At 45.1% G+C, this 17,371-nt stretch overlaps 1 protein-coding gene across 1 annotated transcript in view; it reads left to right on the forward strand.

Moving 5' to 3' along the window:
• Positions 1-17,371, forward strand: part of LOC142575015 (endothelin-converting enzyme 2-like) — a 211,005-nt gene that overhangs the window by 111,431 nt on the left and 82,203 nt on the right. Inside the window, exons 8-10 of the mRNA XM_075683991.1 lie at positions 3,304-3,440; positions 5,204-5,296; positions 15,373-15,447. Coding sequence (XP_075540106.1) covers positions 3,304-3,440; positions 5,204-5,296; positions 15,373-15,447 — 305 coding nt within the window. The remainder of the gene's footprint in view (positions 1-3,303; positions 3,441-5,203; positions 5,297-15,372; positions 15,448-17,371) is intronic.

Raw genomic sequence — 17,371 nt, forward strand, 5'->3', positions numbered from 1 at the left:
CTTCTCATGCAAAAAAAATCAATCGGTGACTGTACTTATTTGCATAAATCGTCGAATTTCCATACAACAAAATTTCAATATAACGAAGCAAATTGACGATTTTACCTATTTCGTTATATCGAGGTTTAACTGTATTTCGAAACTGGTCGTTCCTAAATACAGCCCAGGTTTGTCAATGTGTGCTGCTGCGTGCACGTACACTTGGCCTAGACAATCCCATGGCCATGATTTTCTAGCAATGCTTTTGTGCTATTCCTTTTTGCGAGTGGTCAGAGCGACGCTCCACAAGCGTAATCAAAGGGATCAGTTGGTCTCAAACAGTAGATGATAAGAGTGCCACAGGATCGAGCAAAAGGTGTTGCTAAAAAATTCATATCTCAACCATTGTCATGTTGTCACTACAGATAGACGAAAGTACAGTCAATGCATGCCCCAAATCAGCAATTACCATATGGACTGGGCTTTGCTAGTTTTGGTCTCGCGGAACTCTGGTGACAGAGCAGATGACCATGCCAGTGGTGTGTCACAATGAAAATATCTGCATGACTTGGTGGCCACATCAGCACGCAATTGTGCAGTCCGAATTATTGCACAATGCACTTTAAGGAGTGAGAAATTTCAATCGTCCTTATACATTAAGTAGGGCTAGGGGCAGTGCTGCTGTGCTCTCTGAATAGTCAAGCATGTTTGAATTATTGGCATTAGAGTAATCGTTTGTTTACCGTAGTACACTCTACCAATATACGATGACCGCTCGTAAACGGTGCATTATAAGATGCACGTGCACGGTATGTTGACGCCCGATTTGCAGCACAAGCGTCCTGGTGGTAGCTTGGAGCATGTTCATGCAGGCTGGCTTGCTTCCATGCTGTGTGTATTTCCATCTCATCCCGAACAAGGACGCACAACAGACACTTTGTCTTGCGCAAGGTGCACCATGGTCAATTCTGATCACCACAGGCGGGCGATGCAGACTTCTAGGTTTATCGCTATGATCAGTATATCAAAGGCCATTCCACAGCACGAGTTATTTGTGGCATTCATGTGTAAAAAATGAATGTTTGTGCATGTGACACGGCCTTAAAGAAACGAACTGGTAAATTCCCGCTTGTCACAATTTCAGAAAAACGTTTGGAACGTGCGTCTTATATTTTGAATTACCAATGTATCGAACTATTTTTCAACTAATCAAAGCAGTGGGCAGAAACACAGGACATGCTACAGGCGTGCACTCACAGCTGAACTTTGTGGGTTGTCCTTCATTCATTTCAGTTGTGAAAGTGCACCCGGCCCATTTTTACATCGCAGCATCCTGTGTTTTTGTGCGCTGCTGTATTATTGTTAGCTGGGCAGGTCATGTAATGCGCCGGTTAGATAACTGTCGGACCATTAGTGTTACAGAATGGGTACCAAGAGAAGGGAAACACAGTCGATGATGCTAGAAGACTAGGTGGAGCGATAAAACTAGGAAATTCGCGGGCGCTAGTTGGAATCGGTTGGTGCAGGACAGGGGTAATTGGAGATCACAGGGAGAGGCCTTCGTCCTGCAGTGGACATAAAAACAGGCGGATGATTATGATGACGATGATTATGATGATGATGATGTATTATTTTTAAAGAGTCTGTACTGACTATCCTGTTGTACTACAATTATTCCAAGCTCTGCAAGCCAGTCTCTGCAGCCTTTCTTTTTATTTTTCACTGACTCTTTCTGGCATGGCGGCACAACTGAAGTTGTTGAAGAATGATAATAGGCATATGGCTGCAACTACTACTGTTGCAAATGCTTCCACTTTGCGTCTTCACTTTACGCATCTGGTTCCCACGAAAGATCCCAATAAACGCCCTTGCTTGCTTTTCCAGCTTTATATGCCTCATGTGCCTTTATGTGGATTAGAGAGCAAATGGCCAATATTCTAGTTGGGACTAGCGAAGCACTGGCACAGTTACAAAAATCTATCACACGTTTCCCGTGGAAATGGTTCACGCTTGGCAAGCATGATGGTTGGAAAATGTAAGATATTTATTTTATGATACTAAAGTCACCTTGCAATGGCAGGCTTGGCATCATTGACATTATCCTAATGTTATGAGGTGAAACAATATCTGCTGAAGCCGCACAGCCTAGGTACAATGGTGTTGCTTGTGGAAAGCTCATGTGCTGCATGCTCAAGTTGCACGCGTGTGTGGCATCTGCAGTGAACGCAGCGAGCCAGTGTATCACGACCACACAGTGCATCTACCTGCTGAGTGCCGAAACCACGACTGGTTTGTAGAAATGTATTCCAGCAATCGACTGTGAGCAAGCACGTCTTTCTGGCCTAGAGAAATGCCTACAAATCCGCAGTTGGAACACAAGCCATGTCACGCCGGAACGTGAGAGGGGAAGCCCTCAACCAGACCCAGGACACCCAGCTGTACGTCTGTTTCAGCTGTTTGCCACCAGTGTCATTTGCCTGTCTGTCTGTGCTTGATCTTGCACTTTGATTTCAGAAGTTTTTGACTTGTATATCTCACCAAGAATAAGGCTTAACACTTTTTTTTACCCCGTTGTCCCAGCATTGCTGAATGCCATCGATGAAACCAATGACCCTGGGTCTCTTTGCTGGCAGTTGAGACATCCTTTCAAAATGCCCCTTCATGAGTGGTGGCTTCAGTGTCATTCTCTGTGTCCGATTCATCACACGTATAACTTGAGGAATTCGAGCTGAAGTTGTCACTATCAAGCATCGAAAGAAATGCAGCGTGCCACAACGAGTCGTCCATGGCATGTGCCATCACCACGAAAGCGACAACTACTGCAGCACCACCGAGCGCAGTGAGCAGGAAACAGACGAAAATGTGTGCGTAAAGGAAATACGTCGCGCAGAGTTTTGGTCCACTGCACCGATTTTTATGCAGGAGCTTCGACTGCTCCACAAAGTATTCACCGCTTGAAATCTGCTCATGATCTCCCATTGGAACATGCAACTTGTACCCTCACTCTGTCATTGGAATCCACTTGCTCCAAAAAGAACGGGCAAAGTTGCTCCGACTCTGCACCAATAACAAATTAGTTAGGGCACTCTGGTGCTTGCCAGTACTGGGCCTTCATTTAATGTAAAATATGACAAGTTGTAAAAAATTCTGTGCTTGTAATAAATGGAGATTCCTGTAATGCACGTGGTCTGTTAGGAGTGTGTGCAGTTAAGGAATATCACATGATTTTAGTAGATTTGGAGGCTCAGGACAGAGGGTTACACGTGACATCTTGCTGGGACTTGAAATGTGCCGATGATAAACACCCTGTGGTGGTGGATGCAGGTGCTTCAGACAGTGAACCAGAGGAAGAGTGGTGGGAGCAGTGCACCCGACACACGAGCCACTACCTGCGCCATGCTGTGGGCTACCTGTATGCCACCAAGACAGCTGGCAGCCGGGTGCAAGACACCATACAACAGGTGCACGTTTGGGGGGTGTGGCAGAAATTGCATGAAGCGGAGAAGAAAGTAAATAAAACTGAAATGGAGAAGAAGCTAGGAACAAGTCAAGCCCAGTTGACAAAAGGTCAATGAAAAGGTCTTTTTCGGGCTTGCATTGCATCTTCCTTTCTGTCCCAGGGTTTGGATGTGGGATAATTGGTATTCCATTGTAAACATCACTTAGAGTGCATGCATAGACAGAGGGACCGAAAGAACAACGAAGACAAGCACTGGCTTCGTTGTTCTTGCATGATTCATGACACTAATTGTACAGGTCTGTAGCCTCATTGTCACCCTTCTCCTCCAGCTCTGTTTAGGTGAATCGGGATAACATGACCTGACCGCATGCAAACAAAGGCAGAAGAAATTGATGCCCATCAAGCTTCAAGCAGATTAAGTAATGGCAGGCGGCCAGGTAGGATAACCAGCAATTGCAGTTGTCTGACTCCTGGACCTGGTGCCTATCTAGACAGGTTGTGCTTTCAGGGACATTTTCGCAGCACCACACCAGGTGTCCAGCAGAAGGGCAGGTTTACATGCCATGCCAGGAGCTCTAGACGGATATCCAGCGAGGAAGAACTGGCCTTGGAACACCACTTAGGTCATAAACCACGCTATTTCGAGACATGCACTGTGTGCTGTTGATTGTCTTCTTTGCCAATGCGCTGTCTTTTCTGTTGTTTTCTTTGTACATGCCTACATCCTAAAAGAAAAGGCATGGGTCTGCAGGGAAGCATGCATACAAAAAATGAAAAAAATGCTGGGCATCAGCTGACACAGTGTAGGACTGCTATTGTGATATGCATTCAGATTGACCAACTGGTCCAGCACATCAGTAGGCTGCATTGTAGCATTTCTTTTTTCCATATTTCTCACCAAAACTAGTCCCTCATGCTATGTCAATGGTTGAAATATGCTCATTCACATAATGTGTCCTGTTTGTCGTCTTGTACTGTTGGCTCAGAGAATCTTGAACCACTACTGAGAAGCATTGTTCACAGTCACTGCGTATGTTGGTCATTGGTACCGTTATCAGCCCCACATAATAACGTACCTAAATTTTTACAGAACATTGGTTAAAAATGGTCATTTGTCAGCCTTTTCACACTGGGTGAAGCAGTCAAGATGAAATTAGGACTGTACATTTCATTTTGAACAATAGGTTCTGCGACACCTGAACTAAGCCTTAAATGCATGCAGAAACAAGGGAACATGAATGGGCCCCAAAATATTGCAGCAAGTGGCTGAGGGTCCAGCTAGTGATGCAGGCAAAACATGAAGGGCAGACCAAGGGACCGCGGTAGGGCTAATGCTCGCCCCCATCACACTGAAAAATTTCCAGTTGGCAACAAGATCGGTGCCCGAAAAATCTACATCGCACAACAGAAAAAAGCCAGTGTTGCACCAACCAGTCTGAGACTGATTTTCGATGCTGGAAAAAAAAAAAGAACTATCACAAGCCAATCAGAATGCGGGATTACGAGAGAATGGAGGTGGGTAGGAGTGGAAGCTGCCCTTCCTTGTAAATATCCAGTTAGCTATTTTGCAAAATGGTGAAGGCATGGCCAGCCACATTGTTGTTTGCAGGTGTACTTGATGCTGTTTTCTGAATTCATGCTGTCCTTTGTGTGTACACAAATGAAACTCGTTGAACAATTCCCGCTTTTTGCTGCCACTCTCTGCCTTTGTTATAATGCAAAGTGTTTTCAACAGGCACAATTAATTGCCTTCGATGTCTGCAGGCGGAGGCCCTCGCTCATCAGGTGAAGAAGGCGGCCATAGAGAGTGTGGCTGAGGTCGCATGGCTGCCCGAGAAAGGTGCACTTCGAGAAAAGGTGATGAGTGCTACCACCTTGGCCTGTCCACTCTCCTTGAAACAAGAATTGCAAAGCGGTGCACTAGTAGTAATTTTTTACACCAAATAGAATATGAGTCGGAGCACTGCCGGAAGGAAATCGAATGCAGAATACTTTACAAATAATTCTTGAATTTTCAACAGCCTTGTTCACTATGCAATAATACAATCAATCTTGGATATATCCCGCTCTGAAATATGAAATTATTATCTTCATTGAAGAGTTGTAACATCCCCTTGGGGATACCATGCAAAAGCATAGGGCCATACGACACGTGTACCGAACTCTCATTCACCGCCACATCCGACATATCGAGCTTACGCTGTGCCACTACAAGTCCATTTCTCATAGTGGATGCGCAATCACTTCTTGCACCATTGAAAATAATAGCTCTGTTTATGGCAGATGCTGTCAAACAATGCATTAAACCTGAAGGGCAGTACAGAGCAAAGATGAGCAGGGCACGTGTCTCAGTTTTGCTCACTGCACTTCTGAACGGATCGTGCACACTGCGGCCATTCGTTAGCAGCACATCACCACACTGCTTCATGAACACGAAAGCCTCCCGCTCCTCCACAAGAAAGCACGCACAACACCGACAGGCACCAGGCCTGGGATGCCAAACTAGAGGTGGCTGTGCTGCTGGGTTTGCCTTGCAGACAAGAGCCTTCCACAAACGGTATTTTAGGGTTCCACGAGCAGCCGAATTTGTCCCTAACTTCCTACCTGGATTACGTGGGAATTTAACAAAACCACCGCACGTGACATCTGCACTTCCCGGAAGGACTGGAAGTGGCGCAGTGCAGTGGCGTGCGAGACACATCGGTGTGCAATTTGTAGGCCCACTGTCCACACTTAATGCATTTCGTTGCACGTTGCACGTGAGTGGAAGTGGACTCGGGTGTCCTGCAAGCTGAAAGCAGCTTTCAAATCTAGCACTGTTTGTGTAGTGTCAGCACTCACCAGCGAAGAAACTGTGAGGTGTCCAAGTGCCGAGAGAGAGAGAATAAACATGTTTCATCCAGAATAAACATCCAGAATGCCTTCGGCTCGCGCCGCATCCTGGGCCCTCGCAATCGGCCGTTGCCGATCCTTGAAGTCGGAGCTGGCCAAGGCTCTCTCCCAAAGCTCATTGGTTTGATAAAGATGTGGAGGATGTAATGGTGCTTGTCTGCAACCCCCTGCGATGTGCCTGTGGGATCCGGGTTCTGCACAGAAGCGGCATTGTGGAGAGAACTGTGTAGGAGCTTTGAGGTGATTTCTGGTTGGGTGGGGGGGAATGCATTGACTTGTAGAGCTCGGAGGAATTGCTCCTGCACTCTAAGTAGTGATTCGTACGGGGGTTTGTGCGTCCTGCGGGTTAGCTTGTAATGTTGCGCGATGTCTTGGTGTGTGACTAGAGGGTGTATGCGCTCGGGTTGGGATTCCTCGGCGTCGCCTCGGCAGGTCAAATCTCGAGCCACGTGGTTGGCGACCTCGTTGCCGGGAATGCCGTGATGAGCTAGCCCCCAGATGGTCGTGGCAGATCTCATTGGTGGCTTTTGATTGATGATATTGAGCATATTGGCATGAATTCTGCCGCTAGCGAAGCTGTGACACGCCCGTTCAGAGTTGGTCGCTGCAACTTCGACCTCTGTTTGGGAGAGCGCGAGGGCTATGGTCACTTTCTTGGGTTGGAGGAGATTGTTTCAAGGGATCGAAATGCTGCTCCAATGTTCCTTGTTGAAGATTGCGGTGGCTGCTGTGGCTGCACATCGGGGGTAATGTAGGCTGTAGGGGTTGACTCCCATATTGCTTGTGTATGGCCGCTGTGCACGGTGCACTGGGTGCATGTGGCAAGGTAAGGGAGGTACGGTGAGGTTGCTCTGGATGGCATGGCACATGCTCACAGTCTGAAGCGGAGCGTGGCCGAGCGGGGCAGAGAGCCCCAGGCATAAGAGGATGGACCTCCCCGCTTCCGTAAATGCCAACATCGTTCGCTGGCTGGATAAATGCAGCTCAATCAGCTCCTTGACCGTGTTGTGCACATCTAGTCGTAGTGGGCATTCCGTGGACATACTACTGATTGGTAGGCCCGTCACCTGCTTATATCCCTCTTTGATCATTCTGTTGATTTTCGTCAATTCCGTCGCGTTGAGTAGAGCGTATGGAATAGCGTAATTTATTCGAGACACGACGAAGGCTTGGACAAGCCGAAGCGTGTCTGTCTTCTCCCTGCCTTTTGGCTTTGTTGTTATTCACCAGATTGTGTGGGTAACTTGGGCTCTTGTGTTCTTAAGCTTATTGATCAATATTGTGTTGGTGCAAACCGACTGGAAAACCATTCCCAGTATCTTTATGCTCCGAGATGTAACGATGGCGCATCCCTTCAGTTGCATGTTGATAGTGGGCGAGTCGGATGCGTGGTTCTCTCGCTATGAGAACAAGAGTAGCTCTGACTTTTGGGGGGCGTAGCTAAGGCCACGTGACTTAGCACAGTTGCACAGTTGCAAGCAGCTCTCCGTTGCCCCAGTCGACCCTGTGGCTAACCAGAGGGTAATGTTGTCGGCACATAGGCCATACCGGATCCCCGGCCTGTTATTGAGGAGCAGCGGAAGGCCTATTAAGACAAGCGGTACACACGAAGAGATGGGCGGGCAGGCAAGAAGCAGGGATTACTGGTTCCAAATAAAGTTGGTTATGAAACCGAAACTCAACATCGTGGTCTGCCTGGTTGATGCATTGCCGACTGTGAAGATTGGTAATTTAAACGGCGTGTTGTAATGGACGCGCGATTCGCAGTGCAGGTGCACTTACAGCAGTGGCACAGCACGTGTCCATAGAGGCTGGCTTGGTGTCCTGCATGGTGTCCACCGCAGTCTCGTGTTCAGGCAACACGGACATTTAGGGTTAGTGTTGCAATCTGAATATCAAAGACAACTCCACAGCATGAGTCTGCTAAATTTTCCTTAGCTTTAGGGGATGTGTTGAAAACTCTTTCACTAGATGGGAAAGGGGTAATTATTTTAGGTGATAGCGGTAACATCGACCTTCTTGATAGTGCGAGCGCACAGGTTTGAGAATGCATTACTTGTTTCAGTGAGTATGAATGCACTATAACCATGCCTACTCATATTTCAGTTAATGGTAATGGTACTGTCATAGACCACATGTCTAATCTCATTAATCTCCCTGAGGCTGGTGTTGTAGAGGTACCTGTAACTGATCATCACCCTATTTTTGTCAATTGACAACAATATCAATTGACAACAAAGTAATCTGGTACTTCAACAGTCACCTCAATATGTCCAAATTCATTAATATTATGTAGTTTAGAAGAACTTGTTGTTGGACGAGTTGGTACATATTAGCGAACTTGTTGGGCGAGTTGGTACTCTGTGGTCCATTTGTTCGCGCAGTTAAACAATGTTCATTAATATTATTGAGCACTGCAATTGGTCTATAGTCAAGCAGTGCAACAGTGTAGAAATTGCTGATCAGCAGTTTTCCTCTGTCATTACTAATGCTTTTACAGCTGCCACAGCATTGTTTTCCTGCAGAAAAAAAAGTATCTTGCATCAATTATTCTTTGGTACACACTTAGTCTGTTAAAATGCTTGCAAAAAAAGAACAACTTATACAATGCAAAAAATACAAAAAGCAACCATTTGATCTTAATCGACATAAGTGTTATAAAGAATACTCCAACACATTAGGCAAGCTGCTTAAGGCCGCTAAAGTACAGTACCTTGAAGATAAAATAAAGTAAGCCGTGACCAACAGCAAACAAAAGTGGCAAATTGTAAATTCCTTTCTTGGCATACTCACTTGATAACCTTGATTCGCTCAGGAGACCACAGGTTTCAAACTCTTATAATATAGTAAATGCTTTTAATGACTAATTCTGCGTCAATCCATCCGACCTGACAGATTTCTCAGCTACACATGCCCACGTTTACCTCACACTTTTTTTCTTTATCCCGCTTCGCCTGAGGAAGTTTACAGTCATCGACAGTATAAAAGACAGAACCGCTGGACTGGGTTCTTCCCAACAGGGCTGAAGAATTATTCCTGAAAATTATCATGTTTTTGAAAAAGGCAACATGCATCTAATCTCTAATTAGCACCTTACAGCAACTCTTTCATTTTTTAGCAAAATTATCAAAGGAATTCTTACAGGATGGTTCAGAGGTTATCTAGACAAGTACCATATTCTTTCTAAATACCAGTTTGGCTTTAGACAAGGTTACTGAACTGAATTAGCTAAAAAATCATTAACAGATGGAATTTAAACTGCCATCGACACCGAAAACATTGTTGGTGGCTTATCTCTTGATCTTTCAAAAGCGTTGGACATTCTACATGACATTCTACTTAATCTATGCGGACTGCTTGTCACACCATCCTGTCGACCCTCCTCACGTTTCTGCGGCTGGCATACCTGTCACCGTTGTCTCTCTGGCTGCTTTTCGTGACATTGGAGCCGAACAACGTCGGGACGCTTCCTTGCAACACCTTATTCAACGGCTCACTTCAACGGCGCCGGATTCTTCCTCTCGCATGTTTGAACTTCAAGATGGTGTATTGTACCGCTCTAACATGCGCCCGGACGGCCCTGCCCGACTCTTCATTGTGCCTGAGCATCTGCATCAGACTGTTCTTGCCCAGCTTCATAATGTACCGATTGCCGGTCACCTTGGTGTGTTACGGACTTATGACCACGTTTGTCGGCGCTTCTTTTGGCCTGGTCTATACCGTGACGTCTGCCGTTATGTTGCTGCATGTGACCTTTGTCAACGACGCAAAAAGCCGACCACACTCCCTGCTGGTCACCTGCAACCACTCGACGTACCATCAGAATGATTCTTCCGTGTAGGTGTTGATCTGTTGGCCCTTTTCCTACCTCTGCTTCGGGAAACAAGTGGATTGCTGTAGCAACAGACTACGCCACCCGATATGCAATCACACGGGCTCTTTCCACAAGTTGTGCAAACGATGCCATCGACTTCCTCCTAGAGAACGTCATCCTTCACCACAGCGCCCCTCGACAGCTCCTCCCCGACCAAGGCTGCTACTTTCTTTCTAAAGTTGTCAATGACCTACACTCATGCGCGACTAAACACAAACTTGCTAGTGCTTACCATCCACAAACGAACGGTCTAACCGAGCGCCTTAACCGCACGCTTACTGACATACTGTCCATGTATGTCTCCGCTGACCATCGCGACTGGGACGTTGCGCTGCCGTTCGTTACTTTCGCCTATAATTCTTCTCGCCATGATACTGCAGGCTTCTCTCCATTCTTCCTCTTGTTTGGCCGTGACCCTACGCTACCTTTGGACACCGCTCTGCCTGCTAGTCTGAATTCCACATCTGAGTACGCCTGTGAAGCCATACTCAAAGCACAAGAAGCACGCTATATTGCCCGACGTCGACTTGTGGAGTCGCAGGACAATCAGCGGTGCTTATATGACGCCCGTCATCGTGACGTCCATTACTCACCGGGCGCCCTGGTTCTCCTTTGGTCGCCATCGCGATGCGTTGGCCTCTCGGAGAAGTTACTTTCACGCTACTCCGGCCCTTACCGTGTCTTGCGTCAAGTAACTGACGCCACGTACGAAATCGCCCCTTGAGCCAACCATGGCTCAGCATCGCTCCGACGTAATCCACGTCACGCATCTTAAGTTGTATCACTCGCCCGCCTCCTAACCAGCACTGACCCGGTGTTTCAGCCACCGGGGGTCATGTTACACCCTGATAAAGATATTTTCATCTTGGTCAGAAGAAGACGACGCTCTGGACTTCACGCTCTGACTTCCATCTTGTCAAGTGCTACAATTATTGTGAATGTCCTGTAAATATACGTCTGAGAAGGGAAACGCAGTCAAGGACGGCAGAAGACTAGGTGGAGCGATGAAATTAGGAAATTCGTGGGTGCTAGTTGGAATCAGTTGGCGCAGGACAGGAGTAATTGGAGATCGCAGGGAGAGGCCTTCATCTTGCAGTGGACATAAAAACAGGCTGATGATGATGATGATGATGATGATGATGATTAGTGAATGGCAACTACGTACAGTGAAACCTTGTTAAACCAAAGTTGGCCGGAGCTCGGAAAAAGTATGTACTATACGATAGTACTGCTTAAAAGGCCCCTCACCAGGCCCCATAGCAAATTTTTGTTATATGCTGGAAATTGTTACATGCCCTCTAAGGAGCGTTCAGCTGCAAGAATTTTTCACATTGGTTCATTAATAGCTGAGATAGAAATATTTTAGTGCTGGGAACCCATGATTTCAGGGGGCGACTGCCACTGCCAAGAGAGAAACCTTTTCCACTTTGCCCTGTCTAGCCTCTGCAAGCGAAATTCCTTCCCTGTGTTCTCACATACCAGACCTCAAGGATCGCGTGACACGTATGTCAAGGCCCTGCCTTCATCTTTTTCCGCCTTGCTTTGTTCCTGCACGGCACACTTCCACCGATGGTGGCGCGCGCGAGCTGTGATTGTCTCATGTTTTGCGCAGAGCATGATTGTGCATGCGCAATGAACGAGGACACCTGACTAGTGGTATAAGTCAGTGCTACACGAACACTGAGGCCGGCACAAGCGGATCACAGAGCATGATCGCATGCTAGAACACGCCAGAAGATGACATAGTTTTGGTGTCGACACGTGCGACTCTACAACGTGGGAACAAGCAGACGAAACGAAAGTACAACTCTCTTGCTGTGGTGCAAAGTAAAACAAACACATGCAAACATTCAGTCTGTGTTTATTTATTATTTCTCTAAATCTTCATTCGTCTATTGATGCAACAAGTTACACAAATAACAGATGTTGCCTTGAATAATTCTCGAAGTCACATGTCACCACGAGCACGTCACCTTCCGGCTTGTAGCGTGGCACCCGCAAGGATAAGGGCAAACAGTGCTTGGTTTGAAATTTCAGCTTTTTCCATGGCACGTACTGATGTAAATTATTTATTTATTTATTTATTTATTTATTTATTTATTTATTTAGAAGAATACTGCCAGCCTGAGTTCCATGCTTAAGGCAGCGGTAGGTGTACAAAGCAAATGTGACTTTACAGCATTTCATACATGGGATCTTAACAAACATATCACTGTAATCAAATCACCATGAGGGCAAACCAGCACATTCTACCAAGTTTTGTATGAAAAAATAGAACAGATAAAAAAGGAAAAACAAACAAGACAAGAGAATAAAAACAATGCAACTTGATGCCATGGTCTAAACTCCACTCAAAAAACAAAACGAGAAGCAAATAACAATATGGAGAGAAAATTTCATGACAGCACACTAGAGAACAACGAAACATTTGTGCATTGTACGGTATCTGTAGATAAGGCATTCCACTGCCGAGCTGCTCTTGGGAAGTACGACTCTTTAAAAATGTTAGTCTTCCAGGAATATTCCTTAACTTTTTTGGGTGAAAAGAATGTGTTTTGTGCGGGTTAGCAGTGTCGATGTAATGGGCTTTGTTAATACCTAGCTGGTCATGAAAAAGCCAGTAAAAAAGTTTCCTCTGTTCCTGTTAAGGCCTTTCCAACTGTGCGTCAAGTAGGAGCTGTGTTAGAGATGCGTGCCAATTATATGTGTTATAGATAAATCTTACGAATTTGTGCTGCACCTTTTCAAGTTTGGTGATGTTCGTCAGTGCGTAGGGGTCCCAAACGGCGGCGGCATATTCCAGTATTGGTCTAAGATATGTTTCATATTGTAACAGTTTTATGTTGCATGTTGAACCAGTGTTCGTCTCAGGTACCCAAATTTTTTCATTGCCTTTTTTTTTTTTTTCAATATATACTATGTGCCCATTCCATCTCAAGTCGCTTGTAATTATTACTCCGAGATACTTATAACATGATACTACATCTAAGGCGTGGGTGTTAAGGCAATATCTGAAATGTAACAGTTTCTTTTTGCTAGTGACCATCACTACTACAGTCTTTTTGCAGTTTACGGTCGTTTGCCATTTGGTGCACCATTCCTGTATTTTGGCCAAATAGTTTAAGCCAACCTGATCTTCGAAACTAGAGATTTCATTGTAAATTACGCAGTCGTCAGCGAAGAGCCTGATTTTGACAGGGATTGCATCGGCAATGTTATTAATGAAGATTAAAAGAAAGAGTGGTCCAAGAACCGATCCCTCAGGGATTCCAGACTCAACTGAAACAGATTTAGAGGACACATTATTAATCTTCTGATGATGGCACGAGACACATTATTAATATTCTGACGATGGCACAAGCGATAAGCTTCTAACCACATTAGCAGGGTATCATTTTTAAGTAGTGATTTTATCTTTAGTTACAGTTTGGGATGAGACACACAATCAAAGGCTTTTTCAAAGTCTAAAACAATAATGTTGACCTGGCTATGGTTATCTAATGCTGCAGCGAGATCATGAACTATTTCAAGATGTTGGGTTACTGTCGACAGCCTTTTTCGAAACCCGCGCTGCCACATATGAATTACTTTGTTACTATCAAGAAATACGAAGATACTTAGCAGGCACAACCGTTAGCGTTCATTGTATGCATGGCGCTTGTCAGCTCAAAATGGCCAGACCTGATGAGGGGCCCTTTAACCGAAATAGCGTGAGATTGCCCACTTACCTGTCAAAAACAGAACTTGGAGAGAGTGCGATGAAAGGGCAAAAAAACATGCAGTATTTATTAATTTCGCACTAAAAAAGTCTGTTGTTTTCAGTTGATGCCGCAGCAACAGTAGCCTCAAACTCCCTTAAGCTGCGAGCCAGCTTTTCTGCCAGCCCCCTTCTTCCAGCCCCTTCTCAGCAAACACCCGCACGAGGCTGGCATAATGTGCAGCTTGTGCCACTGTCAGGTCACCCATGCTGTCACTTTCCATGTCTTTCTCATCACTGTCGTTAGGCGACACTTCGGCAATAACAGAGGCAACGATGGTTAAACATTGAACCTTGAAAAGTTGAACCTTGTACCCAACATCTTCGCGGTCCCAGCAGCACTGCTGAGCATCTTCTCCTTCACATTCTAAATGCCACACACCATCATCAATGGTCGATACCTCTCACGTGCCAGCGCCGACTTTGTGCCATGTTCGATAGCACGAACGATGCCCAATTTTTCTTTTATGCTGAGCACCCAGTTTTTGCCCTAGCTTGCACGGCACCACAACACAGGCCACCACTAACCAGCCACAACGGTCTCTGGCTCGGCGCCGAAATGATGTAAATGTGGCTTCACCCTTCCAAGTGCCCTCTGCGTTTGATCTTGGAGGCCGTTCCGATCTCTGAGGCTCATTCTTCTGCTTGGCCGACCTACCGCCATGATTGCGCTACGAAAAGTGCAAAACTATGTGTTAACCGATACGTACGCAACAAGCTAGTACGGTTTACGCGGATACAAGAAGCAGTACGTTCAATGGCCACCGAGTTCGGGATTTGACTTTACTACTTTTAAAATGAAACTACCATTTAAGCAGTTTAACAAGGTTTTACTGTATTTGGTTGCGAGCAGAACGGAATGTGAACAGGACAGGTGCTCACATCGTTTCCTTCCATCTTTATTCTGCCGTACACCGAGTGGCCCAACAGTCAATGATTCTGAACAATTAATTGGTTCAGGGACTGAATTTAATAGGATAATATATTCAGTTCAGTATTAGACACTTTCAAACGTTTGCACAACCCTACAAATTAAATTACATTGTTATTTTCAAATTAAGTATCCCAGCAGCAATGCAAAAGGGATTCCACAAGAATAGAAGTGTCATGACCAGCGCAGCATCTTGCAGCACCTGTAACTTGTACAATAATTTCTACATTTTACTTTGCTCACTCCTATTGCTAGCAGTAAGTTAGCGTCATTTTAGGTGGTAAACATTTGTCCAAGAAGTTATTTCTGAAAGAACAAGAGCCCAGAAGTGTGGGGAAAAGGTTTTCAGCAGAACAGTCGTTTCCAAGCATTTTATCACAATGCTCACATGAACTGGACAGCCATTTTGTTTTGAACAAATCTGGTGACTGTGTGGGAGCTTGTGTGCCATGTGAACATTCTTTCTTGTGGTTGTGCAGCTGTCCAGCTTGGATTTTCGTGTGGGCTACGCTTTCAAGGACAAGCCAAAACAGCTGGACCGCTTCTACTTGGACGTAAGTGTAGGCCAAGTTTGCTGGGACAAAAGCAGTAGCTTGTTTGTTTCTATTTCATGGGCACCCAAAGGGGTCGGTTCCTGCAGTAAGGCAAGAGAGAAGTTACACAGTTAGAAAAAAAAGTAACATACAGCACTGTGAATACAAAATAGAGCGCGAGAAAACAATGTCTGTATTTCAGGTAAGGCTAAACAAAGTAAAAAAGAAAAAACATGATTAAAACATTGTTGATTATGTAGTACATTAAAATAAGGGCAATAGTACACTATTTGCTAGTCAGCTATAACACGTCAGTCACATATTTCACTTAATTGTTTGTTTGAAAGTATGTAAGGTCTGCGATGTTGGCGTGTTATGACAAAACTATTCATCTAATGTTTAGTCTTGAATTGAGTTAGAGAATTGATATGCTACATTTCACGCTGTATTCAAACTTGTTGACAATGAACTGCTCATATGCAATGGGAAAACTACAATCAAAAGAACATTCCTCCTCTGCCACCATGGCCATGCCGATTCACACTCCCTGGGCTGCTACACATAAGAAAGTGGATGAAAGGATGGCGGCCATGGTAGCTTAATAGTAGAGCATAGTACACATAATGCAGAGGTTGCATGTTCAGCTCCCATTGACGGCAAGTTGTCTTCTAATTTCCCTCATTACCTTCACATTCCAGTTTAACCCTTTGAGCCTCACAACTGTGCTTGCACAACAGCTGCTAAACATACGGAAATATGCACATTCTCAAAATGAAGCGCCACGTAGCGTCGCAGTGGAGGTGGTGCAACCCTCTAGAAAGATCTTATTCTGCTATCAGTTCTCAGCTTCTGCCAAATCTGATTTTTCTTTTTGCTCTGTGGTGGCTGCCACCGCAATAGTTTAGGAGTATTCCCATCTTGCTTAGCTTACTGCAGCTTGCTAATGCTTGCACTTGTACACTCTATACAATCAGCATTCTGGTGCATATCGTTTCATGCTATACACATTGGGAAAACTTATTCCTGTCTGCTTACCTATCACTGAAAGCAATAGTGCGAGACACTCGCCTGCATGATTGGTTGGTGCTGAAAGATTGTGTACTCCGGGAACATATGAACCTGTAAAGATAAAGCGTTACAGTATTGGGTCATTTTTTATGTTCTCGATCAGGAACGGTGCCAGAAATCATACATAAGTAATGGGTTTGTACCAACAAGGTTCTTCCATACTTGGCTGACTGGCCATTGGACCAATGCCCCATGCCTGTGTTGCCATCTCTCATACTCATTACATGAAAGTGTCACAAGCAGCCCTGGCTCGGAAAAAGGGCAAAGGGACGCAGTCTCCGTGTGTGTGTCACCTCTGTGACAGGCTCATTTTGAGTCTGTAAGGGGCCCACTTTGCAGCAGGGGCAACGAGTGACTATGATTGATTCATGTCTTGAAGCTGCACAGGTTTTGACCGCCTGGAGTTGCATGCATGTCAGAATGAGGCTGGAACCTTGTACTTGGCAGAAGAGAAATATAAACGTCTCGTGGAAGGCATTTATCTTTTATCGGTGTCTCAATGTCATTTTTACGCATAACATGTCATGGTCTTATCATATTGATTACATTTGCAACAAAGCACTAAAAAAGTTAGGTTACCTGCGTCATACACTATCCAACTCTCCAAAAGATACTAAGCTACTGTTATATAAATCGCTAATCCGTCCTGTTGTTGACTACGCATCTGTCATTTGGAATCCTTATAAGCAGTGTGAGATAACAGACTATAAGCAATTCAGAAGAAAGCTGTAAGATTTATATGTCACCGTTATGATGGTAGCTTTTCACCCTCTTGTGCACTTCGTTCCTTGAATTTAATTTCACTCTATTTAAGTTGCCGCATAGTATCGTTAGATTTCTTGCACAGCATCATCAGTACTTCCGTTAGACTTTGAAA

The sequence above is a fragment of the Dermacentor variabilis genome, chromosome 3 (assembly GCF_050947875.1).
Source record: "Dermacentor variabilis isolate Ectoservices chromosome 3, ASM5094787v1, whole genome shotgun sequence".
NCBI lineage: Eukaryota > Metazoa > Arthropoda > Arachnida > Ixodida > Ixodidae > Dermacentor > Dermacentor variabilis.